The sequence below is a fragment of the Emys orbicularis genome, chromosome 22, assembly GCF_028017835.1.
Source record: "Emys orbicularis isolate rEmyOrb1 chromosome 22, rEmyOrb1.hap1, whole genome shotgun sequence".
NCBI lineage: Eukaryota > Metazoa > Chordata > Testudines > Emydidae > Emys > Emys orbicularis.
The window spans coordinates 15,226,793-15,249,948 of NC_088704.1; the positions used below are offsets into that span (position 1 = coordinate 15,226,793).

At 50.1% G+C, this 23,156-nt stretch overlaps 1 protein-coding gene across 1 annotated transcript in view; it reads left to right on the forward strand.

Annotated features, from left to right (window-relative positions):
* The first annotated feature begins 5,163 nt into the window (after positions 1–5,163).
* The window catches only part of LOC135893424 (tyrosine-protein phosphatase non-receptor type 11-like), an 84,375-nt gene continuing 66,382 nt past the window's right edge, over positions 5,164–23,156 (forward strand). Inside the window, exon 1 of the mRNA XM_065421238.1 lies at positions 5,164–5,205. Within this exon, the coding sequence (XP_065277310.1) occupies positions 5,192–5,205 (14 nt within the window). The 5' untranslated portion in view covers positions 5,164–5,191. The remainder of the gene's footprint in view (positions 5,206–23,156) is intronic.

The window sequence follows — 23,156 nt, forward strand, 5'->3', positions numbered from 1 at the left end:
GGGTGTTAGATTGTTAATAAACACAATGCCTGCTGCATGTGCGCCCCAGCCCTTTAGCACGTTGGCATTTACCAGTCTGCCTCCCTGCCCCAATACGAATGCCTAGCAGAACGTATGTATTATAGCTAAATATACCATGTCCCGAGCCTGCAGCGGGAAATGCCTTGGGGCTTGGGCATGAATGATGGATTCCACAGCTTCTGAGTAAGGAGCTGAATCCCCCTTCCCATACAGTTATGTTGGGCATGCATCATCACAGCCGCTCCCCCCTCTGTGGAGGCTCGATAGCCCTCCCTGGCATGCGTCAGAGCAGTTGCCTCAAGAGACCAGCCTGGAATTAGCAGTGGCAAATGAAAAAGGAGGGAGCAAAGAAGCCATCCTGCTGCTGCTGCCAGGGCCCTGGGTATTCCCCGAATAGAAGTGGAATTCGGTGTGGCTTATTATAGTTAGAAAACTGCTATTTGCGCTACTGCAAGTGGGTACACGGCTGGGGGAAGGGGAGTTGGTCAGTCATGTTCTGGCTTTTTCTGCCGTAGACAGCTGGCTTTGTTTTCATGCAGTGCTCGGGAAAGGGGCCGGAGGCCAGGACTTTCTTTGGGCTAAACCCTGCCCTCATATAAAGCGGTGTAAATCATTAAAGTCCTCTGGATTTACACCACAGATGGCCAAATATTTGTACAAGCTTCCTCACAATCGGCCAGCTGGAGCCTAGCTCCACTGATGCTGATTGACACCAGCTGAGGATCTGGCCCAATGTCCCACTCATTGGACTTCACCTTTGCCCTGGGAAAGAGGATAGAGTTAAGGGGACATTCGGCCTCCATGGCCCACTCAATCCTTGCCCATTTGGCTGAGGCTAGCTGGAGCACCAGTTGGGCTGGTGGTGCTTCTGATGGGGACAACTAGAAACTGCAGAGCTCCACCCAACTCACTGCATACAGCTCACCAATCAGCCTTCCTTCACGTGGTAATTATAGGCTACAAGGGCTTGGCTTTGCTTTTCCAGGGGCACAATTGGTTTTACTTGAAGCTGACATGGCCAGACCTGCATGAAAGAGAGAGTGAGTCTGATTCTTCTCTCGTTTACACCCATTCAATTCTATTGACTTCAGCGTGACACTGGGGCCAGACCCGAAGGCTGTCAGGTGGAAGAGACGTGGCTGTAGATCGTATCCAGTGTCTTAGGGCAGAATTCAAACAATAACACAACATAGATCGCTTTCTATTGTCCTTCACATTTTTTAAAGCTCTGTCCTCTTCCCCACACACATGGCACCTAAGTTCTTGGGGCTATTCCTTCTATTCTTCTCTCTGACTAGACTGCAAGGACGTTGGCCTGTATATTTCATCACTTCGGCCTTTTCTTTTCTCCTTCTCTGTTCTCGCGCGTTATTTCCCTGTTTGCCCGTGTCTGTCCCCGCCCCAGCTCTGAAGCAATGGTTGGCTGTCCTACCACCTTTCACGGAATGCTGTGTGATCCTTCTGATGAAAGATGCAACGTAAACATGCTCCAGCCTGCATCCTTCAGGTCTATAGTACCAGGCGTTCCTCATTTAACCAAAGTGACAGCAGCTCTGCTGTGGATTAGCTTCTCCCAGACCTACTCAGGGGTTATTGGTTTGTAACTGTCTTGCCGTCTAGTGGCTGGTTTGTAAAGCAGTTGGCTGGCAGAATGGGCCTCCAGTGACCTTTGCTTTTTCTAACCAGCCTGATTACCAGCTTGCTCCTTTCATCAGAAACCCAAAGGGGGAACCTAGGGTGAGGGGCTGCAGATTTAAGAGATGTACCAATGCAGCGTGGTCATTGTTGTTGCTTCTCTGAAACCTAAGCCTGATCCTCTCTCTAATATCATTGCATAGGCACAGGGATGATCACAATGTGTCCCTTCATATTTAAGGACTCACTCTCTCTCCAAAAGAGAAGGCAAAACAAGGAATATAACCAGCCTTAAAGACCAAGTGGGCCAGTGCTCATAGGCTTACCTCTTAAGAACATAAGAACGGCCATACTGGGTCAGACCAATGATCCATCTAGCCCAGGATCCTGTCTTCCGACAGTGGCTGATGCCAGGTGCTTCAGAAGCAATGAACAGAACAGACAATCAGTGAGCAATCCATCCCCTGTCTTCCACTCCCAGCTTCTGGCAAACAGAGGCTAGGGACACCTAGATCAGGGGGCTGCCTCCCTGACCATCTTGACTAATAGCCATTGAGGGACCTATCCTCCAGGAACTTGTCTAATTCTTTTTCGAACCCCGTTATAGTTTTGGCCTTCACAGCATCCCCTAACAATGTCTGATATTATGTTGGCATGGCTGGCAGCTTTATGCCACCTATTTGGTTTTGTACTAGCATAGCTAGCAGGTTTTTTCTTCCTACCTAGTATTGTACTGGCACGGTGGGCTGCTTTACCATAAGTTGATTAACGGAAAGAGAATTTTCTTTACTGGCAGCCTGATTTAAGTGCTTAATGTAGTGGATTGAATTACTGTGGCATTTGACCACGAAAGCCAAAGATACCATCCTCCAGTTGTAGCTACTGTCATTCTATAATCAAAACGTTTGCTGTTCCATGTAATAATTATGTGCTGCATTTTATTTTATTTATTTATTTTGAAAGGTGGCAACCTTCTGTTAACTTTCGTGCTGGGCAATTAAAGCAGATCAGATGATAACATAGAAAGGAAAGGTGAGGTGGCGGTCCTGACCTCTTAATTAAGTGGTATTGTTTCAGGGAGCAGATGAGGTTAGCTTCATCCAATGGTGGGGGGGAAGAAAACATACAAAGGTATTGAACTGTGGAGAAAGGTAAACAGCACATCAGAATACATTAAGCAATTGATAATGCAAGCCACAGAAAGCTATAGAGAGCAGGGGGAATGCTTTCCCTGGCTGGGAAATTATTGAGCCATAATTAATGTGTAGGAAGCACTTCAAGAACCTGTGATAAGAGGTTGTAAATACCAATTACACATGTATTATAAAAGTTTAGAAACCAGGGGCGTGATCGTGTAGACTGGGTTGGAGGAGGAGGAAGATTTCCTTGGTTTTTCAATAGAGGCAGTGCTTTATTTTTTTATTAATGTCTTAAACATATTAGTTCATCCAAAAGGATCTCGAAGCCTTTTCTAAATATGGACCACATCCTACTTCCCTTAGTGGTGGGAGTAGTCCCACTCCAATGGGGCGTCATGTAGAGAAAACCATGCAGACACCTCTGGGAAAGCAGCAGTCTGGTGTATAGGAGGGAGGTGGAAAAATGTGTTCCTGGGCAACAGGGTAACAAGAAGTGCCCTAGTACCTGTAGTGGGCAGCAGAACAGAGAGGATCCGTCTCTCTCTTTCTCCTCCTGAACAGCAGGTCAACTTGTGTTCCTAGCGCCCGCCTAAATGTGTCAAGAAAACAAAGGACAATTGTATGAAAATTACAGGACAAAGCTTATTTTAAAGGAAGGCCTATCACAAGACCACACACTGGCATCTCAACATGTGATCTCTGATCTTCTGCCTGGTGCGGCCAGAGCCACAGGACAAAGCACAGCCTCGGATGACTGAGCCAGAGGGCCCGGCACCAAATCCAGGCTGTTGCCTGAACAAACGCCACGCGCCCTGCCCCAGGAATTTTATTTACGCAGCAGCAGACTAGGGTGGCTACCTGCCCTGGGGTCTGGCTAAAGCTCACATCATCCGCTGGCAGAGGGACTAAGGACAACGGGCTGAGCTGCTCCCTGCTGAGCGTACAGACTCCAGCAGGCCTGTCCATGGGCTCTAGGGAACAGCCACAGAGCTACCATCCATCCCCACTTCCCTGGGCCTACCTCACGCTGACCCAGCCCCAGCGCTAGGGGGACCACGGGCTGTGATCCCCTTGCTGGGGTGTGCACCCTGCCGCAGCCAGGCTCCTTCCCTGCCTCTTCAATCAGGCTCGGCCTTTCCAACCTGATGCCCAGCTGCCTAAGCCAGTGTTTTTCAATCCGTGGGTCGCAACCCACTACTGGGTCGCGGCATGAAAGGCGCTGGGTGGGTCGCCTTGCTCTGGTCAGCACCGCTGACAGGGAGGTTAAAAGTCCCGTCGGCAGTGCTGCCTGGCTAAGGCAGGCTAGTGCCTACCTTTCCCAACACCGCGCTGTGCCCCGGAAGCGGCCAGCAGCGGTCCGGCTTCTAGGCAGGGCAGACGGGGCTCCGTGCGCTGCCCCCGCCCCGAGCACTGGCTCCGCACTCCCTGAGCATTGGTTCCTGGCCAATGGGAACTGGGGGAGGCGGTGCCTGTGGGCAAGAGTCACGCGGAGCCGCTTGTGCGCCTCTGCCTAGGAGCCAGACCTGCTGCTGGCCGCTTCCGGGGCGCAGCACAGTCCACGGTGCACCCTGGCTGCGCCACTGAGCCGCCAGAGGTAAGTCCGTGCCCACGCCCCAACCCCTGCCCCAGCCCTGAGCCCTCACAAACCCAGAGCCCCTCCTGCACCCCAAACCCCTCATCCCCAGCCCATAGACCTGACCCCCTCCTGCATCCCACCCCCAGCCCTGAGCCCCCACAAACCTGGAGCCCCTCCTGCACCCCAAACCCCTCATCCCCAGCCCATAGACCTGACCCCCTCCTGCATCCCACCCCCAGCCCTGAGCCCCCACAAACCTGGAGCCCCTCCTGCACCCCAAACCCCTCATCCCCAGCCCAGAGCCCTGACCGCCTCCTACACCCCAAACCCCTCATCCCCAGCTCCCTTGGGGTCGCGGGCATCAACAATTTTCTTCAACTGGGTCCCCAGAAAAAAAGTTTGAAAACCACTGGCCTAAGCCATCCCCTCCCCAGGACGTGCGCTGCCCCTTTAAGAGCCGCAGCGGCTGCCCTGCCTCTGTTGCTAGGCGGTGCCAGTTGCCAAGCGGGGAGGGAGGGGGCAGAGGAGCAGAGGGCGGGGGTCCCTCCTCGTCACAGGGAGGGCTTTCCCCCTGCTGACACGTGGTTTAACCTGCCAGCTGGAGGAGGCGGGGCTACCCTGGCAGGCTTGACCAATGAGCGGCCTGAGGGATGAGGGCGGGGGCGTGCCCAGTCTATATATGGCCCGGGAGTGGGCGTGGCTGGGGATGAGCACCGCCCCCTTCTCTGACCTGTGCAGCTGCGCCTCGCCGGTAGGCACCCCGCACTTTGCGGAGCAGCCTGAACGCCGGCGTCCGCGGCTCTCCCCGTCCCGCGTCGCCATGACTTCCCGCAGGTAAGGGCTGCCCGGGAGCAGCCGCCTCGGATCCTTCCTGCCGGGCCCTCGCCTTGCGCCCTCCGGCTCTGCCCTTCCTCGCCTCCCTGCCCCGGACCCGGCTCCCTCCCCTGAGCTCTCCCGGGTCTGCGATCCCTTCGCACCCGGCTTTCTGCTCCCGCAGGCTCGGTCCCAAGCTGGGGTGCGCTGCGGGGCAGGTGTGTGCGCGCCCTTCCGTCTGGGCGAGCTCGCCCCCAGCAGCAGCGGCTTTAAACCTGCCCTGGACAAAGCACCCAACTGAGCCCACTCCCTGGCGGGGCAGGGGCCAGCAGACAGCCCCTCCCCAGCCCTGGGCGTGAGGGCATGGCTTGGGCTTTGTTCGCGTGCGCCCTCCACATGTGGGGAAAACAGGGCGCTGTGGGCTTGCTTTTAAGGACCTGCTTTTTATTTCGTTGGTACCATCGCCGGGGCCCTTATTTCCTTTTTTTTAAAAGAAGTTGCTGAGTTGGTAGAAAGAGACTGAAACCTTTCCGCAGTGAGGTATCAAATAAGTAACACAGAGGAAATCATGAGAGCGGCTCCTGAAGGCTTGGAAAGTTTTGGCCTTGTGGGGTTTTTTTTGTTTTCAAAGCTGACTCTAGTGCATATTGCATTGTAGTTACGTTTAATAATCTAACCAACCTCTTGGGCCATATTGTGTTAAAGGAAGCGGAAGGTGCAAAGTAGCATTTGAGCTGATATTGGCCATAGCTGGTACACAGAAAGGAACTCTCAAAAGTACTTTCCTGCCTGCGTTGCTAAAGCCAGGGATTTGAAGCCGGGGGGAAAAGTTGATCCAGAATTGTGTTAAAGATGTTGCTGTTTCGGCCAGGGAAAAGGAGGAGCTTGGTAGCGGAGTTCTGATTTCTACTGCAGTTCTTTTGCTAGTTGGCAAGGTAAATGCAGTTTAAGAGGTGGCCTTTGAAAACAAAGCAAATGGGGCATCGTCCATCTGTCACATACCTCTCCACTCCTCCTGCCCCTTGGTCCGTCCTTCCTTCAAAAAGTGAGTGTTCTCCAAAGTCTGCTCTCCTTTACCAGTAGGACTTGATTTAAACCCATTCTACTGGCCATGGGTAGCAGCCAAATGTGGTTAAAACTGAGTTCTGATTTCCATATCTAATGTGTGTAAATATGAATGCATGTGGTCGTTTCAGATCAACGCTTTTAATGTGCAGAGCTGCTCCAGGGTTAAAGTTGCACTGAGCTTTTCAGCGAAGGCGGGATTAACTGGGCTCCCTCTAATAAATTAGCAGTTTGGCTTCAGTTTTTCTCGACAAAGTGTCTTAACTCAAACTCTGCAAAGCTTTCCTTTTTCCCGATAGGGGAGGGAGAGAGAGGGTGGCTGACTCTGAATGTCTTTCCTAAATACTTGAGGCCTAAATCTGCCACTGTCATAATCAGTCAGTTGCAAAATTGTTCCTGATTTAAGCCTCTGTCTGGAAGTAGTTCCGTGGAGCAGCCCCATTCCCTTTATTGGGGCTCTTCCCGGGAATAGGGTTCTGATAGCATCATCATCAGGGACTTGGAGTGAACCAAGGGTTGCTCCTTATTTATGCAGGGGTTTTAAGGAGGGGAGGTGAAAGATGTTACCTACCTTTAAAACTTTCTAGTAACTGGCTTCCTGAGCAGTAGGTCTAAAATGGGTAAACAGACATTGCAAAGGATTTCTTTTTGACATGCAAGCTGCTTTCTCTTGTGATCCTATGAAACCAAAACACCTGCATAGTTCTGTATACCCCCAAGTGACTTTGCCCTTGGCGTCTGTCAGGAGAAGTAACTTTCAAAGCTTTTGTCCATATTAAAGATGGGGTGGAGGGTGTCTCTTCTGCTGGGAGGGTTGAGATGGTGGTGGAAAGCAATCCCGCAAATGACTGACACTTTAAACTCTGTGATGTGGCTAGCTATAGGACAGGGACGATCTTTTTGTTCTGTGTTTGTCTAGCCCTTAGCACAGTGGAATCCTTGTCAATAAATGGTGCTCCTAGACACTACAGTGATATAACGAATGTCTCTGGACTTGGGTGGTAATTGAAGGAATCTGTTTTTGCTTCACTCCAAATAGTACTGGGCAGTAAGTATGTGTTCATGATTTGGGAACTTAACATTTTTTTCTTAAAGCAAAAGGTTTGAAGTTTGCCTTAGACTCTTTCCTGCAGGGGGAATCGCGTGACTGTTTGACCCAAAGTATAACGGGGGAGTAAAAAACAGAGGTGCCGCACTACACTGGTGGGTGCCTTGTTCGGTTATGAAGCACACCTCTGCTGACAGGCAACGGCGTTGGAGCAGAGGTGTGGGAGTCTAAACGCTTGGGTTCTATTCTCAGCTCCGGCCCCAGCGCTCTGAGCTTGAGCCAGTTGCTTTAAGGTCTCTGTGCCTCAGTTTCTCTGTCTGTAAGAGAGAGATAATGGGCCAGATCCTCCTCTGGTGTAAACTCTCCCAGCACTAGTGACTTCAGTGTAGTGACGTGACTCGTAGCAGATGAGGAACTTCAGTGAAGTCAATGGAGCTGTGAAAGTTTTATACCAGATGAGAATTCATCCTAGAGCCGGTGTAACCCACCGGCTTGGTATGTATTATGAACATAAGAACGGCCATACTGGGTCAAACCAAGGGTACATCTAGCCCAGTATCCTGTCTTCCGACAGTGGCCAATGCCAGGTGCCCCAGAGGGAATAAACAGAGCAGGTAATCAAGTGACCCATCCCCTGTCGCCCATTCCCAGCCTCTGGCAAACGGAAGCTAGGGATCCCATTCCTGCATCCTCCTCTGTGCCTGATACAGAGATGATGTGGTTCTGTTTCAAGCCACAGCTGCAGAGCCTGGCTCTTTGGTTCAGGCTGTAAAGACTTGCATGTTTAGCTTTGGACATCCCTAGTTCAATCCTCAGTGTTTCTTCCAAGACCGTGGCTGTCACACCTGCTTAGCAAGAGTGCAAGCCGTATCATGAATGTCTGTAAAACCACATTGAGATGCGTAGGTGCAAAGGGCAATAGCTGTGCAAAGTGTTCTCTCACACCGTGCACCTGCTTTCTTGTTCGTGCATATTTCAGACTTGCACGGCAGCCCGTGGTGCTAAGAGGTGCTCTGGAATGAATAGGCTTACTGGCTGCATTATTACCGGATGGCAGTGCGGCGTGCTTGGAAAGTGAGTGCAGGGCTCTGAAGTATCTTCCTATCCTACTGTAAGAGGCTACTGCAAGGGAGGGTTCTCCTCCATCAAGTGATGCTCCAGTGGTTCCTGCCCGGGCCGAGGTGTGCTGATCTGCTGCTTCAAGTACCACCTCTGTGGCTATAGCTACCCTCTGCATCGAAAGATTGCAATGAGGTGCTTGCCAGCTTAAAAAGCTGGAGGCAAGTATGAACAGGAGTGTAACTGTGGGTCATCACTCCTGTGTGTGTGTCAGACAGACTTGGTTTTAAACCCTCGTGGGGGTCTCCTGTCCTAGTGGAAGGCAAGACCAGATCCCCTGATATTAGCTTCACTGTGTGTGTATTTAATGCTTCAAAGTAGGCCCTGCCTGATGTCACGAACCGGTTGCGTGCTGCGTCGTTACGGCTTTCAGCCTAGGGGCAACGTAAGGTGGTTACGTCGTTACGTGAACTGAGGCCGCTTCGGAAGCATTTGCTGTTGGGCTCGGTTGCCAGCGCAAAGCATCAGCACAAACGGCCCTTCAGCTTGTAATGTTGCTGAAATAAGAAGCTTCTGTGCTTGGTTATATGGTGGCTATTTTTGGCCCTTTCCACTTCAAACTCTAGGTCAGTTGTCTCGTGGGTTGGGGATGGGGCCTCAGGTTTTATGGAAAGAGGGTGCAAGCTGTGAATTGACACTGAACTTCAAAGATCAGATGGCTACTGCTTACAAGAAGGCTTCGGCATGTGGATAGTCCTAAAACAAGCTGATGGAAATCGTACCTGATTGGCCATTATACAGGGATATCAAAGGGCACATCGTGTACAAACCAGAGAGCAAGTTCTGTGCCCCGATGAGCTTACAGCTTTAGATATATAACTAGGCTTGGAAGGATGAGGTTTTTTGTCAGTCCACATCGATTTCGGCATAAGCACTCGCAAACCGAGGAAAGAATATTTCCCCTAATGATGGAAATTAACAGCTAGGCAAAGTAAGAAAAATGCTGCTTGAGAACTTATTAGAATTTGGTCTAAGGATATTTGCATGGTATATTGATGTGTGACGGTGACATTTTGTGTTTTAATGGTTAAAGCTTTAACTCTTTTTGAATCTCGGTGCCTCTACTGGTATTACATTATGGTCTGATCCATGCCCCCCCCCCAAATTTTGCACAACCGTGAACATTTAAATTGACGAAAATTAAAAGAAAACCCTGAATTCTGTGCAAGTGTGAAAATTAAATTGATTGAAAAAGGAACATTGGTATTATCTGTCCAAATTATTTTTAAAAAGGAGGGGAAAGGAAAGCATCTCTCTGGACAGATTTGTTACAAAGAATCGACACCCTTTTTAAAAAGGGTTGAATCCTGCTTTCCCGATGCACAGAATGGGACTGTAATAATAGTGTGAGCCGGACAATTAAGCCCTTTATTTGTGTGATTCCCTGCCCCCATATGCAAAACCGGAACGAATGATCTGCCATGAAGTGTGTGGCGGGGGAAGGAGCGGTGGTGAGGAGGGGCAGAGCTGAATTCAGCATTGGGACTGGCCTTGCTGGTAGTCTGCATTTGACACACCTCCTGCTTGTGTGTATCTGTTTTGGGAAGATAACGCTACATGCTAAAACTGCTCTTCCTTTAAAGGAAGGCATAGGGTCAAGATATGTGCAATAAGAAAAGGAACCTATATACTTGTATTTAATCAAATCACATTAAAATTAAATATTCCTCCCTCCCTCCCCCATCCTTGAGAGAACTGCAGGTGACAGATGCTAATCTCACTGCCTCATTACGCTTCTTGAAGGCACTTGGATACTAGGAGCAGGGGGGGCTGTATAAGGGCGTGAGTGTGTGTGTGTGTGTGTGTGTGTGTAAAATGACGCGTGTTCACAGCTCTGCAGTAGAGGGAAATGGGTTTGTTGTCTTAAAACTGTAACCTAAAGCTGTCCCTGGCTCCTAACTTTAGTCTTCTGCCAAAGCTTTGTTGTATTGGTTCTCAAAGGCAGCCTGATGAAAGAATAGTCATTTCTTCCTTCCACCCCTTCATTCACCCTTTAATAGCATCTGCTCCAGTTCAGGCCTCAAGACTTTGTCTGAAAAACACCCAAATCTGCAAGGTTAGAGAGGGCAAGCAGCAGGGTTCTGCTGAAACACCCCAGCTGGCTTGCTGAGAAGTCAGGCATCTAAGAATAGCTCCCCCCCAGCCTCGTGCTTAAGTCCACTCCGGTGAGATTAGAGGTCTTTTGCTGGGATGTAGAGATCGGAATAGATAAATCTTGCCTCCCAGCCGTGACCGGCTGCTACTAGCTCCTGTGTGCCCTGCGTCCTGTTCCTAGAAAGGAGACGCACAGCACTCGTACTATTGCTCCTGCAGGACCCAGGTATGTGCAGGGCAAGGCTTTAACTTCCATCAGTTCCCTGGGACTGCAGGGTTTAGGAAGAAAGAAGGGGTGGAGGAAACAAGCAGAGCTGGGTGGGAAATGGTCTTCCCCTCCCAGGAGAATTTTTGCGTGAACGAAAAAATGTTTTGGCCCAAATCTGGACAAAGTCAATCTCAAATTTTCCAGAACAAGAAATCTCCCCCCCCACCCCCCCAGATTGTGTCAAACAAAACATTTCATTTCAATTTTGCCTTTTTTGTTTAGTTTTTTTAACCTACATTTACTAAAATTTCAAAACAAAGTTTTTTTGCATATTAAAAAAAAAAAAAAAACCTTTCTGGTCGAAAATGTTAAAATTTCAGGAATTTCAAACATTTTTTCCAAAAACATTTTGTGTCGGGAGATTCGTCAAAACCAACCCAGTTTCTCAAACAGTTTTGATGAAGCAGCATTTTTCAGTTAAAATAGTTCGTTGAAAAATTCCTCACTAGCTCTAGAAACCAATTTGGTAGCAAATGCCATTGGACTTACTTATCCCCATTGTCTTCAGTTGAGTGACACTAACCTGAGCTCAGAATCCAGGCCCTCATATATAAGAACTGCCATGTTGGGTCAGACCAATGGTCCATGTAGCCCAGTATCCTTTCTCGGACAGTGCCAGAGCTTCAAGTTGTACGTTTTGGCCATCATGACATCTCATGAATAGTTAGGGCCCTTCGTTTTCAGTTTTTATTTTATTAAATTTCCCCCAGGAATTTATCAGTGTTTGTTACCACCACAACAAAAACAGGTGAAAATCAGTGCAAAAAACTAGTAGTAATTTTTCTGGGTAAATATCAGGGTTTATTTTGGTGGACGGAAAGATGGGGGGAGGGGGCAAGTATTCAGTAGATTAATGCTTTGAATTCCGTTCATCAATGTGGTTTGCTGTAGAACTAAAACAGAACTCAAAACACACTGCCACCTGTGAGTTTAAGAAAACAATACATCCCTAATCCCAAAATAAAACTTTTGATTTGAATAAACAGTTTACTGTTGTAGATTTAGAACTATTAGCTTATAAACATTTACAGCGGATACACTCAGCTTCGTCCCTTTCTCCTGCTCTTGTTGTTGTTAAACTTTTGAATACTTACTTGTGTTCTGAAATATATTCTGATACAGATTTTCATTTTCTTCCCATTTTAGTGTGTCAAATCTTTAAATCATTATCTGCTACAGCTTGAAATGTGTACGTGGTGGGCGTGAGATTCATCAGTATGTTCAGATGTACACGCACTTCAGAGCTTGCGTGCGTGCCCGTTTGTTTATTGTGTGTATCTTCTAGATTAATACATAGCCTTACTTTCACGGGCAGCTTTGCATATACACACAGACTAATGTATTATCATAATACATTCATCTCATGCAATATTTTGTTTTATTAGGAAAACAAGTTATTTTTTATATATTTGAATGATACAAAAGTAGGGTGAAAATCAGAAAATACTGAAGAATACTTTTTGTAAAACCTGGGAATTTTTCGGTAAAAATCAGTTTAAACTGAAAACAAAGGGTCTTATGAACAGAGTGGAAAGAGAACATAAGAATGGCCTTACTGAGTCAGACCAATGGTCCATCTAGCCTAGTACTCTGTCTTCTAACAGTGGTCCATGCCAGATCCTTCAGAGGGAATGAACAGAAAAGGGCAATTTTGATGGTCCATCCCGTTATACAGTCCCAGTCTCTTGCAGTCAGAGGTTTAGGGACACCTAGAGCATGTAGTTGCGTCCCTGACCATCTTGGCTAATAGCCATTGATGGACCCATGGGCTTATTTAATTCTTTTTTGAACCCAGTTATACTTTTGGCTTTCACAACATCCTGTGGCAATGAGTTCCACAGGTTGACTGTGTGGTGTGTGAAGAAGTACTTCCTTATGTTTGGTTAAACCTGCTACCTATTGATTTCATTGGGTAACCCCTAGCTCTTGTGTTATGCAAAGGGGGTAAATAACACTTTCCTATTCACTTTCTCCACACCATTCATGATTTTTTAGACCTCTATCCTAGTCCCCCATAGTCATCTCTTTTCTAAGCTGAATAGTCCTAATCTTTTTTTTTTCCTCTCTCCTCGTATGGAAGCCGTTCCATACCCTTGATCATCTTTGTTGCCCTTCTCCGAACCTTTTCCAGTTCCACTCTATCCTTTTTGAGACGGGAGTGACCAGAACCAGGTTGATATGGCTAAAGGCAGTAGGCTGTACCCGCACTTGTGCTTGCAGACTCAAATGGTGCACAGTCCCTGACTATTCTGTGTTGCTGTCTTCACAGTCCCCAATAAAGGGCGGAGGGGGGCTTCCTCCTTTTCTTCCTGTTTGTGTGTAAATGTAAACCTTTCTTCTTAAGGGCATGTTGCATCTGAAACTGTGCTGCTAACGCCAAGCCTTTAGTGGGTTCTGTATGCATATACAGTGGCCGTGACTGTTCACAATCAACACAACACATCCTGCTCACTAATGTTACCACCCTCTAAGGGTAAGTCTATAGTGCATTGTAAACCTGGGTCTGTGAGATCCAGGCTTGTGGACTTGGTGTTTGCACACCTGCACTTGAGTGTGTGCAGCATTGGACACCTGGCTTTACAGTTGCTGGGCCTGAGTCCCACCGCTGTGCTAGCATGTCTGTAGTGCCCTACACAGACCTTCTGACTCAAGTCTGGCTTGAGCTGCGTCCAGAATGACAGGGCGTGGACCCGAGTCACAGCGGGACTTGGGCTCTGGCCCACCCAGGTCCTGAGTGCTTGCTGACCCGAGTCAGACTGATTGGTGTGTGTGAACGGAAGGGTAGCAGAGTCAGAGTCCAGGCTTTGTGTGTAGTGTAGACCTACCCTGAGCCAGGGGTCCTTAGGACAAATTTTTTGGTGGCCTCAGAATGCGGCCACCAGCTCTGGCTGGTGATATTAAAATACTTGGGGGCTGGAGCCTGAAGCCCTGTGTCCAGATCCCGAAGCCCCATGGCCTGGGGATGGAACCTGAAGCCGTGCGGCTGGAGCCTAAGGCCTGCTGCCACCCACCCAGGGCTGGAGCCCGAAGCCCAGTGGCCAGAGCCTGCTGCCCTGTCACCCCAGAGCTGAAGGCCAACGCCTGAGCCCCACTGTCCCTGGGAAGGTGGGGAACTCACCATCTGTCTCCTCCTCCAGCATTGTGCCCCAGGTGTTTCCGGAGGGGGGCTGGGTCCAACCCCTGCTGGCAGCTCCAGCAACCAACACCAAGGTGGTGTATCCAGGAGTAACAGGGAGGGGCCGTTAATTTACTACTTCCCCCTCTCCCCCATCACAGCCTAGGACGCTGTGGCCACAAGAAAAGCTCCTGGTGGTTGCGTGCGGCCAAGGTGGCCGCATTTGAGAAACCCTGCTAAAACAGCCTGTCTAGGTGCTACTTCACTTTCGGTTTTAGGTTTTGGGCTCCCTTCTTCCAGTCAGGCCCCAATGACAAAAAGCAGTCTTTGTATTCGTTTTATTCCAGAGACAGCAGATTTAACTCTCAAAGGAGTGAGGGAGTTAAATTTGCAGCTTGGCAAGCATCTAGAAGTGAGTTTACAGCGAATTTAAGGCTGAAATTCTGGCCCTATTGAAGTCAATGGGAACTTTGCCATTTGCTTCAGTAGGGCCGGGGTTTGACCCCGAAACTGGCTTTAGTACATGAAAATGTAGAATAAACATTAAGCTGCTGAGTCTTTAATAGCCATTATATCGGCAGAACTGCCAGCAGTTAGGGAATTAATGACCCAACTTTCCCATTACAACCCCTGGCAGAAATCGATGCTCGTATGCAGTGCACCTCTGTATTCTGGACAGTCACAGGGACCTTCAAGGAGGATGGGTATTTTAAATAAGACGACTTAACTTTGAAAATCCCAGCACAAGTCCCCAAGGGTCTCTGAAAATCTCTCCCCCAGTTTGTCTCCTTATACGTTGTTGCCATCCAGCGTTCCAGCAAACCTATTTTTGCTGTAATATAAAATATATAGTCTTCCAAACTACCCGCCCTGGTTGATTTGCTGCATTAGCATGTTGAGAACAGGTCTTGCGCTGTGTAGAAGGCTTAACCCTGGAATACACATATAGGTACCCCACGTTAACTATGTGTGACTGGATGGCCCTACTCTCCAGGTGGCCTTGCTTCATGCTTCCCGACTAGCCAAGGGCCAAAGGCAAAGTTTAAATGTTTGTAATACTTTAAGCTTTGTCACATCTCTTGGTCTTAAAAAGAAACGGGCTGGAAATCTTGGCAGAAAATCTTCCAACGCGGCATATCCAACAATGAAAAACAAAGGGAGAAAATGATCAGAACTTGGCTGCGGGGGGGGGGGGGGGGGCGCGAGGAGGGACTCAACTAGGAGGCAGGAGTTTGAACAGAGTTCAAAATATGGATCTGAAGTTTGCAAAGTGCTTCTAATTTTATAATGAGCTGAACCAAAACCCCTCAATCCAAACGATCCTGAGCTTTGGGGTGTACGGAATCGAGATCTGTCCTGGACTCTGCAACTTGTGCCTCTGTTTAGAGAAAAGGTTCAGTTTGAGCTGTGGGTGAAAGTCAGAGCTGCTTCCTCGTTTATCCAAAGCTTGGTCCGTTTTCACTTTGCAGCCTGCAACCGAGGGTCCGTTTTCAGGGCCCTGCTCACCTGTAACTGGTGGGTAAGTCGTCAGTGCTTCAAGTGCTTGAGTGTGAAGCAGGCGCTGCTGTAGCTCGGCAAATAAATCCGCGTTGGAGCCATTTCTGAGTGTGTTTTCCACGCGGATGTGTCTTCCACGAGGCGACCGGTTACGCTACACAACGTGCCGAAGAGCTGGCGTTACCAGGGACCTGAGCTGTTGGAGCTATAAAATGGCTCTGCAAATGCCTTGAATTGCCAATCTCCCTGTTTGGTTTTTAACCCTGACCCGTTGTTGCAATAGGAAACATCATGCCAAAAACCTGCCCTCCCTCAAAGGGCCTGTAGTGGAAGTGCCCCACTCCTTCACCGGCGAGAACACACGTATTTCCTGAACTGAGTCTGAATGTAAATATTAGCCATAAGTATTTGCAGTAGCTGCTTGCTTTGGCAGCTGGGGGAGAGAGGGGGACTGGACTGGGGAGATTAAAACCTGTGATGTTTTTGCCTCCTCCAGAGGCTCTTTAACAATATTACAGATAGAACTCGGGCAGCATTCCTTGAAATCAAAATGTCACGGCGGATCCCTTTTGCTTGGCAGCTGTGTGTCCCAGAGCAGCAGTGTCTCTAGGCTCCTAGTCAAGGACCGTAGCTTTAGTTTGGTGCAATAGGGAAAGAGCCTGATTAGGATGTCCTCTGAATAACCCTCCTCTTCCTGTTTTCTGCACACGGGCACTTCCCTGACCAGTGCTTGCCTAGCTTTAGATCTGGGGTCAGTCCCAATACCAAGGAGTCCCTTGCTGTGCGGGTCACTGTATCTCCTTGATGCCCCGGCTTGTCTGGTCTCTGGTATTGTAGCAGCTAGAGAACATCACAGCGAATTCGGCAGCAGCGTCGCCTCTCTTCTTGGCTCCTGACCCGGCGTCTTCTCTACAGCTGGTTGCCAGCCCAGCATGTGCCTGCATCTGTCAGGCTGGCTGCAGTGAGGGCATTTTCAGTCGCGGGCTGAAAGCAAGAGAAACCATGCGCTCGCCCCAGAACGGGGTTTCCCTCGATGCAGCTGTATCTGTCCCCCATAGTGCCAACGAGAATTCCTCGCCGGTTTAACTGGAAGAGCTGCCGGTGCACTGAAAAGGAACTTAGCCCCCCCTCTCTTACTTCCCCCCCCCCCAGTTTTCTGCAGGCCGTGAGTAACTGAGCCACCCTCTTCCAGTACGATTATTCTAATCTACCTTCTAGGAGGGTCTTTTCCCCAAACCTAGCAAAACCAAGTGACTTGTCCCTTTATGTTCTAATAAAGCTACAAAGTTGCTAACAGAGGACAGAAACTTTCAATCTCCCCCCGCCCCAAATACAGAACATGCCGGCAGCTAGACGCAGATGGGTAGCTGAGCAGCAGTCCTCCCAGTCAGGGTTGATTACAGAGCTGCCGCTGAGCCTGTATTAACTGGCCTCCTCCCAGGGCTGTATTGCTGTTTCCCATCCTTTGAGCGGTAACAGTGTTAGGGCAGGTCTCATGACCTGCCCCAGCTTATCACCGGCAGGGTTTGAACCCAGATGTTCCGTGCTAAAAGCATGACCCTCTGTGCTGTGAGCTGAAGCAGTGGCTCTGTTTGCTGTCTGTAGTAGTAACCTCTCTGCAGACTGGTGTGTGTGTGTGTGGGGGGGGGGGGGGGAGGGGGAGAGATAAGCCCTCTCCTGCACAGTGATCGCTATTAAAAAGCTGGTGTCTAGCAGCTGTTCCCACACAGTGGGTATCTCTCCAGTTGATTCCTCTCCCAAGCAGGGGGTGGGGTGGGGTGGGGGCTGAGCTCTCCCCTCGTTTTAAGCATTGGTGACTGCTGTGTATTGGCCTCAGCTTCATGCCTTTAATGCACTGCATGTGGCGAGCCCGGATCCTGCTGGCCTTCTGTACCCATCTGGTGCTCTTCCATCCCTGATGAAGGCCTTGACTCTCACTGACCTCTCAAGATCTCTTCTTTCCACCCGCTGAGCCATGGCCTGGCCAGTGCTGGCCAGCTCCTTTCTGAACCAGGAACCTCCTTTTTTTGTTCAGGGTGGCCTGGTAGGGAGGGCACGGCCTGAGAGCTGGGAGACCTTGTTCCTGGTTCCGTCTCTGCCACTGACTCACTCTGACCTGGGCAAGTCACTTCCCCTCTGTCTCAATTGCTTCATCTGCGAAATGGAGATAGCACTTCCCTTGCCCACGTGGGCGTTGAGTCATGTGGGTGCTGGAGTGATGAACGTCATAGAAGTACCTGTGAAATTCTCTGTGGCTCTTCTTTTCTTACCTTACCACCCAGGCTGCACCGCTGCCCTTGAAATACAGCTTGTGTCTAAGCACATGCTCTGCCTTTGCCTGTCTTAGCCTCTCTAAATGGCTCACTGCACGTGATTGAGCACTGTGCTTGGTTCTAACTCCGACGCCATCCCTGCCCTCAGGGACTGGCAGTCTGAGTAGGTACTTACTGTCCAAACATCAGTCCCTGTCCTACCGGGGTGTGGGGGGAAGTGCCAGTAGGGTGCCATCTTCGTAGGCATGAATCGGATAACTGCGTCCTCCTTTCAGTTGCTCTCTAGACCCCAAGACTGATCCCCTGGCTGGAATCGCACTTTTGGGGGCAGGAGTCGGAATGGAAAGTAACTCCCGCAAATCGTTTGTTTCAGGAAACGTGCGTAGGATGGAACCTAATCAGATTATGGAGCTGGTCTGTTTGCAGGCTTCCTGCATGAGTCTGAAGGGAAGAAGGAAATTCTTCTTATTAAACCAAACTGGAAATCAGGAACTGGGCTCTTCCTGTATAGATGCATTTTTGGTGTGTGTGTTGTTTTTTTTTTTTTTTTTGCAAATAGCTCAAACTGCTGCTGCTATCTACGGTGCTCTCCAAAGACCTGCGCTTTGTCTGACCACAGCGACTGAGGGACATGTATGGAAGAGAGAGAGATTTAATGTCTCCTCCTGCTTTCCCTCGCCCCACTTCCCGTGGGGTGGAAAAGCAGAGAGTTTTGCTATTCCACCAGATTTATTTCATAGCTTCGGCAAGCCTGATGTTAAAATGAAGAGGGCTTTGGGGGAAGGCTGTGGCTAGAATCCTGCTTCTATCAAAATTGCTGGCAAAGCTCTCACTGGCTTTGCTGGAAGCCAGGAACAGGCTACTTGGCCGTTCTTTGAAAATTCCCTTCTTGTTGTTTGGGGGTGGGAGTGGCAGAAAATTGTCAGTTTCTTCTGCCGTTTAAAAATCAGGAAGTAAGCTGGAAATTGTGCACAAGACTTGCCCATTCCAGTCTTGCCATAGATATTCTGGGGTGAAAATCTCCCAAAGTCTGTACCCCTTTCGCTCCCCCTCCTCTGCAGGAGCTGGTCTCATCTTTCCTATCCAGGGCAATGAAAAGATGGGATCCCATTTAAAAAGAGTGTCAGTAAGAATGATGATGCATAATCCTGGGCTGCCCAGCGGTGGGATATCCCCCAACCCCTCCAGTGGTTGCATCTATGGATAACCTGCAATCCAAACTTCCCTTTCAGAATTTAGGGGATGACCAAGAACAGCTGGATCTTGGCGTTTTGCTCTGCTGTTTGCTGGGAAGGGTACTTTGTTCGATTACTGTCCATACATGTGTGGACAATAGAAATATGTAGCTCCCTCTCCCCCTCCGCGTTTTTTTACCTCTCTCTCCTGATTCTTGACAGGCAGCATTAGTGCGATTTCCAAATGTTTTCCATTTGTTTGCTGTCTGGTCTCTTAAACATTGACATCGTGGGGGGAGGGGGCAGTAGGAATCTGGTTTTCCCTTAACAGACGGTTATTCTGCGTCTGGAGTGCTGATCCCTTTAGAAGTGAGGATCTAAACTCATCCCTTGGGCAAGTCCATCTGTTCCATGCGGCCCTCCACCATTTGGCCCCCGGTGTGTAATGCAAAGCAAAGGTCAGCAGAAGCTTCTCCGTTTCTTTGGAGATGTTTTGTATTCATTTCCCCGCATGTTTGGGATACAGATTAACTTCCTTGGCCCCTGTCGCTGTTACAGCTTCATGCTGGGAACAGCGGACACCCTGGTAAATGGATTTTGAGGTCACCTGGTGCGGCTGCCGTTCCTGGTACCTCCTGTGCATCCGGGTGAATCACGGCACCGCTCCCCTGTGGATGGTGCTGGCGAGCTTGCTGCAGCAAGGAGCGAGGAACTTAATTTGTCCTGTTGCAGGTTCTTGGGGTTGAAAGCAGCCATGGGGTTGGGGGCTGGGAAACCCCAGCAGGGTTCTCTAGACAAGCTGCTGGTGGTTGTAACTGACCTGATAGATCAGGTTCAGGCCCATCTCTTAGCAAGCATCTGCTCCAAAGCTTCCTGCGCAGGAAGAGATGGTCAGGGTGCGGTTCCCAGCCTGCTCTTCATGTGCGCCACCGTGCCACCCTCCCACCCCCCCGGGAAAAACGAATGCGTGCACCTGTGACTGCTTGCTGACTTTGGGAGGAAGGGTGAGCACATCTGCTCAAGGCTTTAGGGAAGGATGTGAGTGTAACCCTCAGCCGGCACCCTGGGTGGCTGTGGGTGCACAGCACCTTTGGGAATGGCAGCGTAGCCCTTCAATTGCAGCAAGCCTGGAGCTACCTAGCGCTTCCCTGTGGTCATGACGATGCATCCCAGGCCCAGTCGGAACGTCCCATGGAATTCTTTTCCTCCTGCGCCAAAAGTACCGGGGGTCTCGCTCGCGCACGCCTTGCAGTTCTGGTCCCCCTTTCCCTGCCCCTGGGGAGGGCAGTGCCACGCAATAGCCCGCTCTTTACATGCAGGTGCTGGTTGTTTAGACCAGCTTTCCCAAAAGGCCATGGGAAAACTTGCCAGCCTGGGCACAAAATCTATTCACCCATCATTTACCGTGGTGTTTGTTTTTTGGGGGGGGACATGGGAAGGCAGTATGTAGGTGATGTTTCCCTTCTCAGGAAAAGGGGTGGGGGAAATGACCTCCGCTTTCTGCCTGTAACCCCAGTGTAGCTCTGTTCCCCTCTAGTGGCTGGCGTATGGGATCATGCTTTTAAATCCCGAAGCCCTGGGTTCAATCCCCAGTACCCACCTAGGGATGTGGTGTTACGGCACATAGAATCTTGTGCCAGGCCAATTGAAGTGGCGCTGCCATGTTGGCTGCTATAATTTGTATTGCCGTAGCGCAGGGGTGGCCAACCTGTGGCTCCGGAGCTACATGCGGCTCTTCAGAAGTTAATATGCGGCTCCTTGTACAGGCACCAACTCCGGGGCTGGAGCTACAGGTGCCAACTTTCCAATAGGCCGGGGGGTGCTCACTGCTCATCCCCTGGCTCTGCCCCAGGCCCTGTCCCTACTCCAGCCCTTCCCACCTCCTCCCCATAGCCTGCCATGCCCTTGCTCCTCCCCCCCAGAGCCTCCTGCATGCCACAAAACAGCTGATCGGGAGGTGCAGGGAGGGGGAGGGTTCTGTCTGTGGGCAGGAGGTGCTGGGAGAGGGGCGGGGGGTGCTGATGTATTAATGTGGCTCTTTGGCAATGTCCTTTGGTAAATTCTGGCTCCTTCTCAGGCTCAGGTTGGCCACCCCTGACATAGCACTTCTGAGTCCTAGTCAGAGACCAGGACCCCACTGGGCGAAGGGCTGCGCTTTGGGATTGTTGCACACCCCCTTGTGGCCGGCCTTAAACCCTTTTCAACCTTGTGGGCTAGTCTGGTCCAGGATCCTCGCTGTGAGCAGCAGAGAGTTTGGCTCTCGTGTCTCGGGATCAGGACAGAAGGCATTCTCTCCATCTTCTAGCAAAGAACAGCCCAGATGGGCCCAGAGCAGCACGGTCCCCTCCCTTTTTGTGGCTTGACAAGAGCTGGGGGAGTTGCATGAAGTCCCTCTTAAATCCATCCGCTTCCTTCCCCCCGCTGAATCGGAGCCGGCTCCGGCTGCACGATAATAACAAGGTATGGAAATCATCCCCATCTCCGACCTGTCGAAATTCTCTGGCTATTAAATGGGGATTGTGTCATGACTCTATAACTAGCTGCCTACTAATCTCCTCTGCTTTACATAAGAGGCTGCACTTAAATAAATTCGGGCTTGCTATAGCCAGCACCAGAGCAGCTAGATCTAAAAAGATGTCCCGCTCCCTCCTGACAGCTTTGACGGACAGATGCTAAAGAAGAAATCTGCCTCCTGCTAGAGTGAAAGGCAGGAGAGTGAGACTGGCTGCTTAGAAGCCAGAGGCAAGGGTGTGGGGAGAGGGTGCTGGAAACTGAGCAATGAGGGGTTCAGACAAGGGGAATCCCCCCCCAACCGTTCCCTTCACATTACACCTTTCCCAGGAAGGCCCCATTCCAATGGGATTCTGTGTATTCCCTGATTTGGGAGGGGGAGTCAACCTCCCTCCTCGGGTAGGAGCTGCAGCCTGGACACCAGTTCCAAATTCATGGCCCTGGGCCTTCTCCCATGGAAGTCAATGGTCAGACTTCTGAGTTACTATAGGACCAGTCTGACTGTTGGCTTGTGTTTTCCTGTAGCCCACCCGGTGCTGCTACGTCTCCTTTCCCCCCTGAGGTGCTTGGATCCAGTGAACTGTGTCTAGTAGAATCCCTGTGATATGGGGCTCAGAAACCAGGAGACAGACACAAAAACAAACAACCCCCGAACGAATTCATTCATGATTCTGGAGGGGGCCGGTCTCATGATTGCTGAGTACATGTGAGCTGGCCACCTATATGGGGGGGATCGCACTGGGGGCCTCCGGAGCAAAAGGAATGAGCTGCTTCAGCTTGAGCTCAAGAGCCAGCTCTGGCTAGCTTGGGCTGGAACGTCTGCCTGTCCTCTGTGGATTGGGCACGTGGGAGGATGTGGAACAATGGATCGGGCATGGAGTTGTCCGTCCTGTTGAGCTGGGCTATCCACGGGTGGTTCTTTAATAAACTGAAAGCTCTCTAGTTTCAAGGTAGTTCTGATGGGGGAGCCTGTGTTGCATCTTCTTTAGGGAGGAATAATGGAGGACGTAGCCCCTCCTTCAGCAGTCGTTTAGTAGGCACGACTGTTGGTTGGTGTCTTGATTTCCAGAATGCTCCATGATTGGCATATGCAGCTGTGCAAAATCAGTACAGCGCCTCCTACTGGACAGGGTCAATGGAGCAGGGGGAAGAGGACCCAACCACAGAAGAGGTTGGGGAGTGACAACAGGCTGTTATAGTGTCAGAGGGTGTGAAAGAGACGGGGGGGGGGGGGTAATAACAAGACTCACAACGGATCCAAGCATTGTCCATTCCATGTTTGGTAGTTGCCACAGCTGCTATTATCCTGGCCCCCTTCCCTAAATATTAGTCTCCTCCCTAAGAAGCGTAACCCACCCTGCCACTGATGAAATTCTAAATATAACCGTGTTATTTATTTATTTTTTTTTATCCTCTCCGATTCTTCATGATGCATCTAGGTAAAAAATAACCCTGGCAGCTCTTCAAAGGCGACACGGGCCTGTTACGGGCTATATTTTGCCTTGTCACCCTGCCGAGGTCCAAAATAAACCCATCATTGAATTAGCTCGTTGTGTTGTATAATTCTGAAAGGCGAGCTTGGCCCTGGCAGGAATGCACGTGATCGCCTGGTCTCTGGCAAACAGCAAACGGGGGAAGGTGTCCTGGGGGCGGGATGTGGCAGGAATCCCCTCTCCTTCTTTTCACTCTAGTGCCGAGGTGGAGGGAGCTTGTGCTCCATTGCTTAGTACCGCCTTGCCTGGTCCCTGGGTGTAGGTAGCGGCTGTGTCAGGCTGCCTTCATCTTCCAGTGTCTGCTCCTGCCCTGG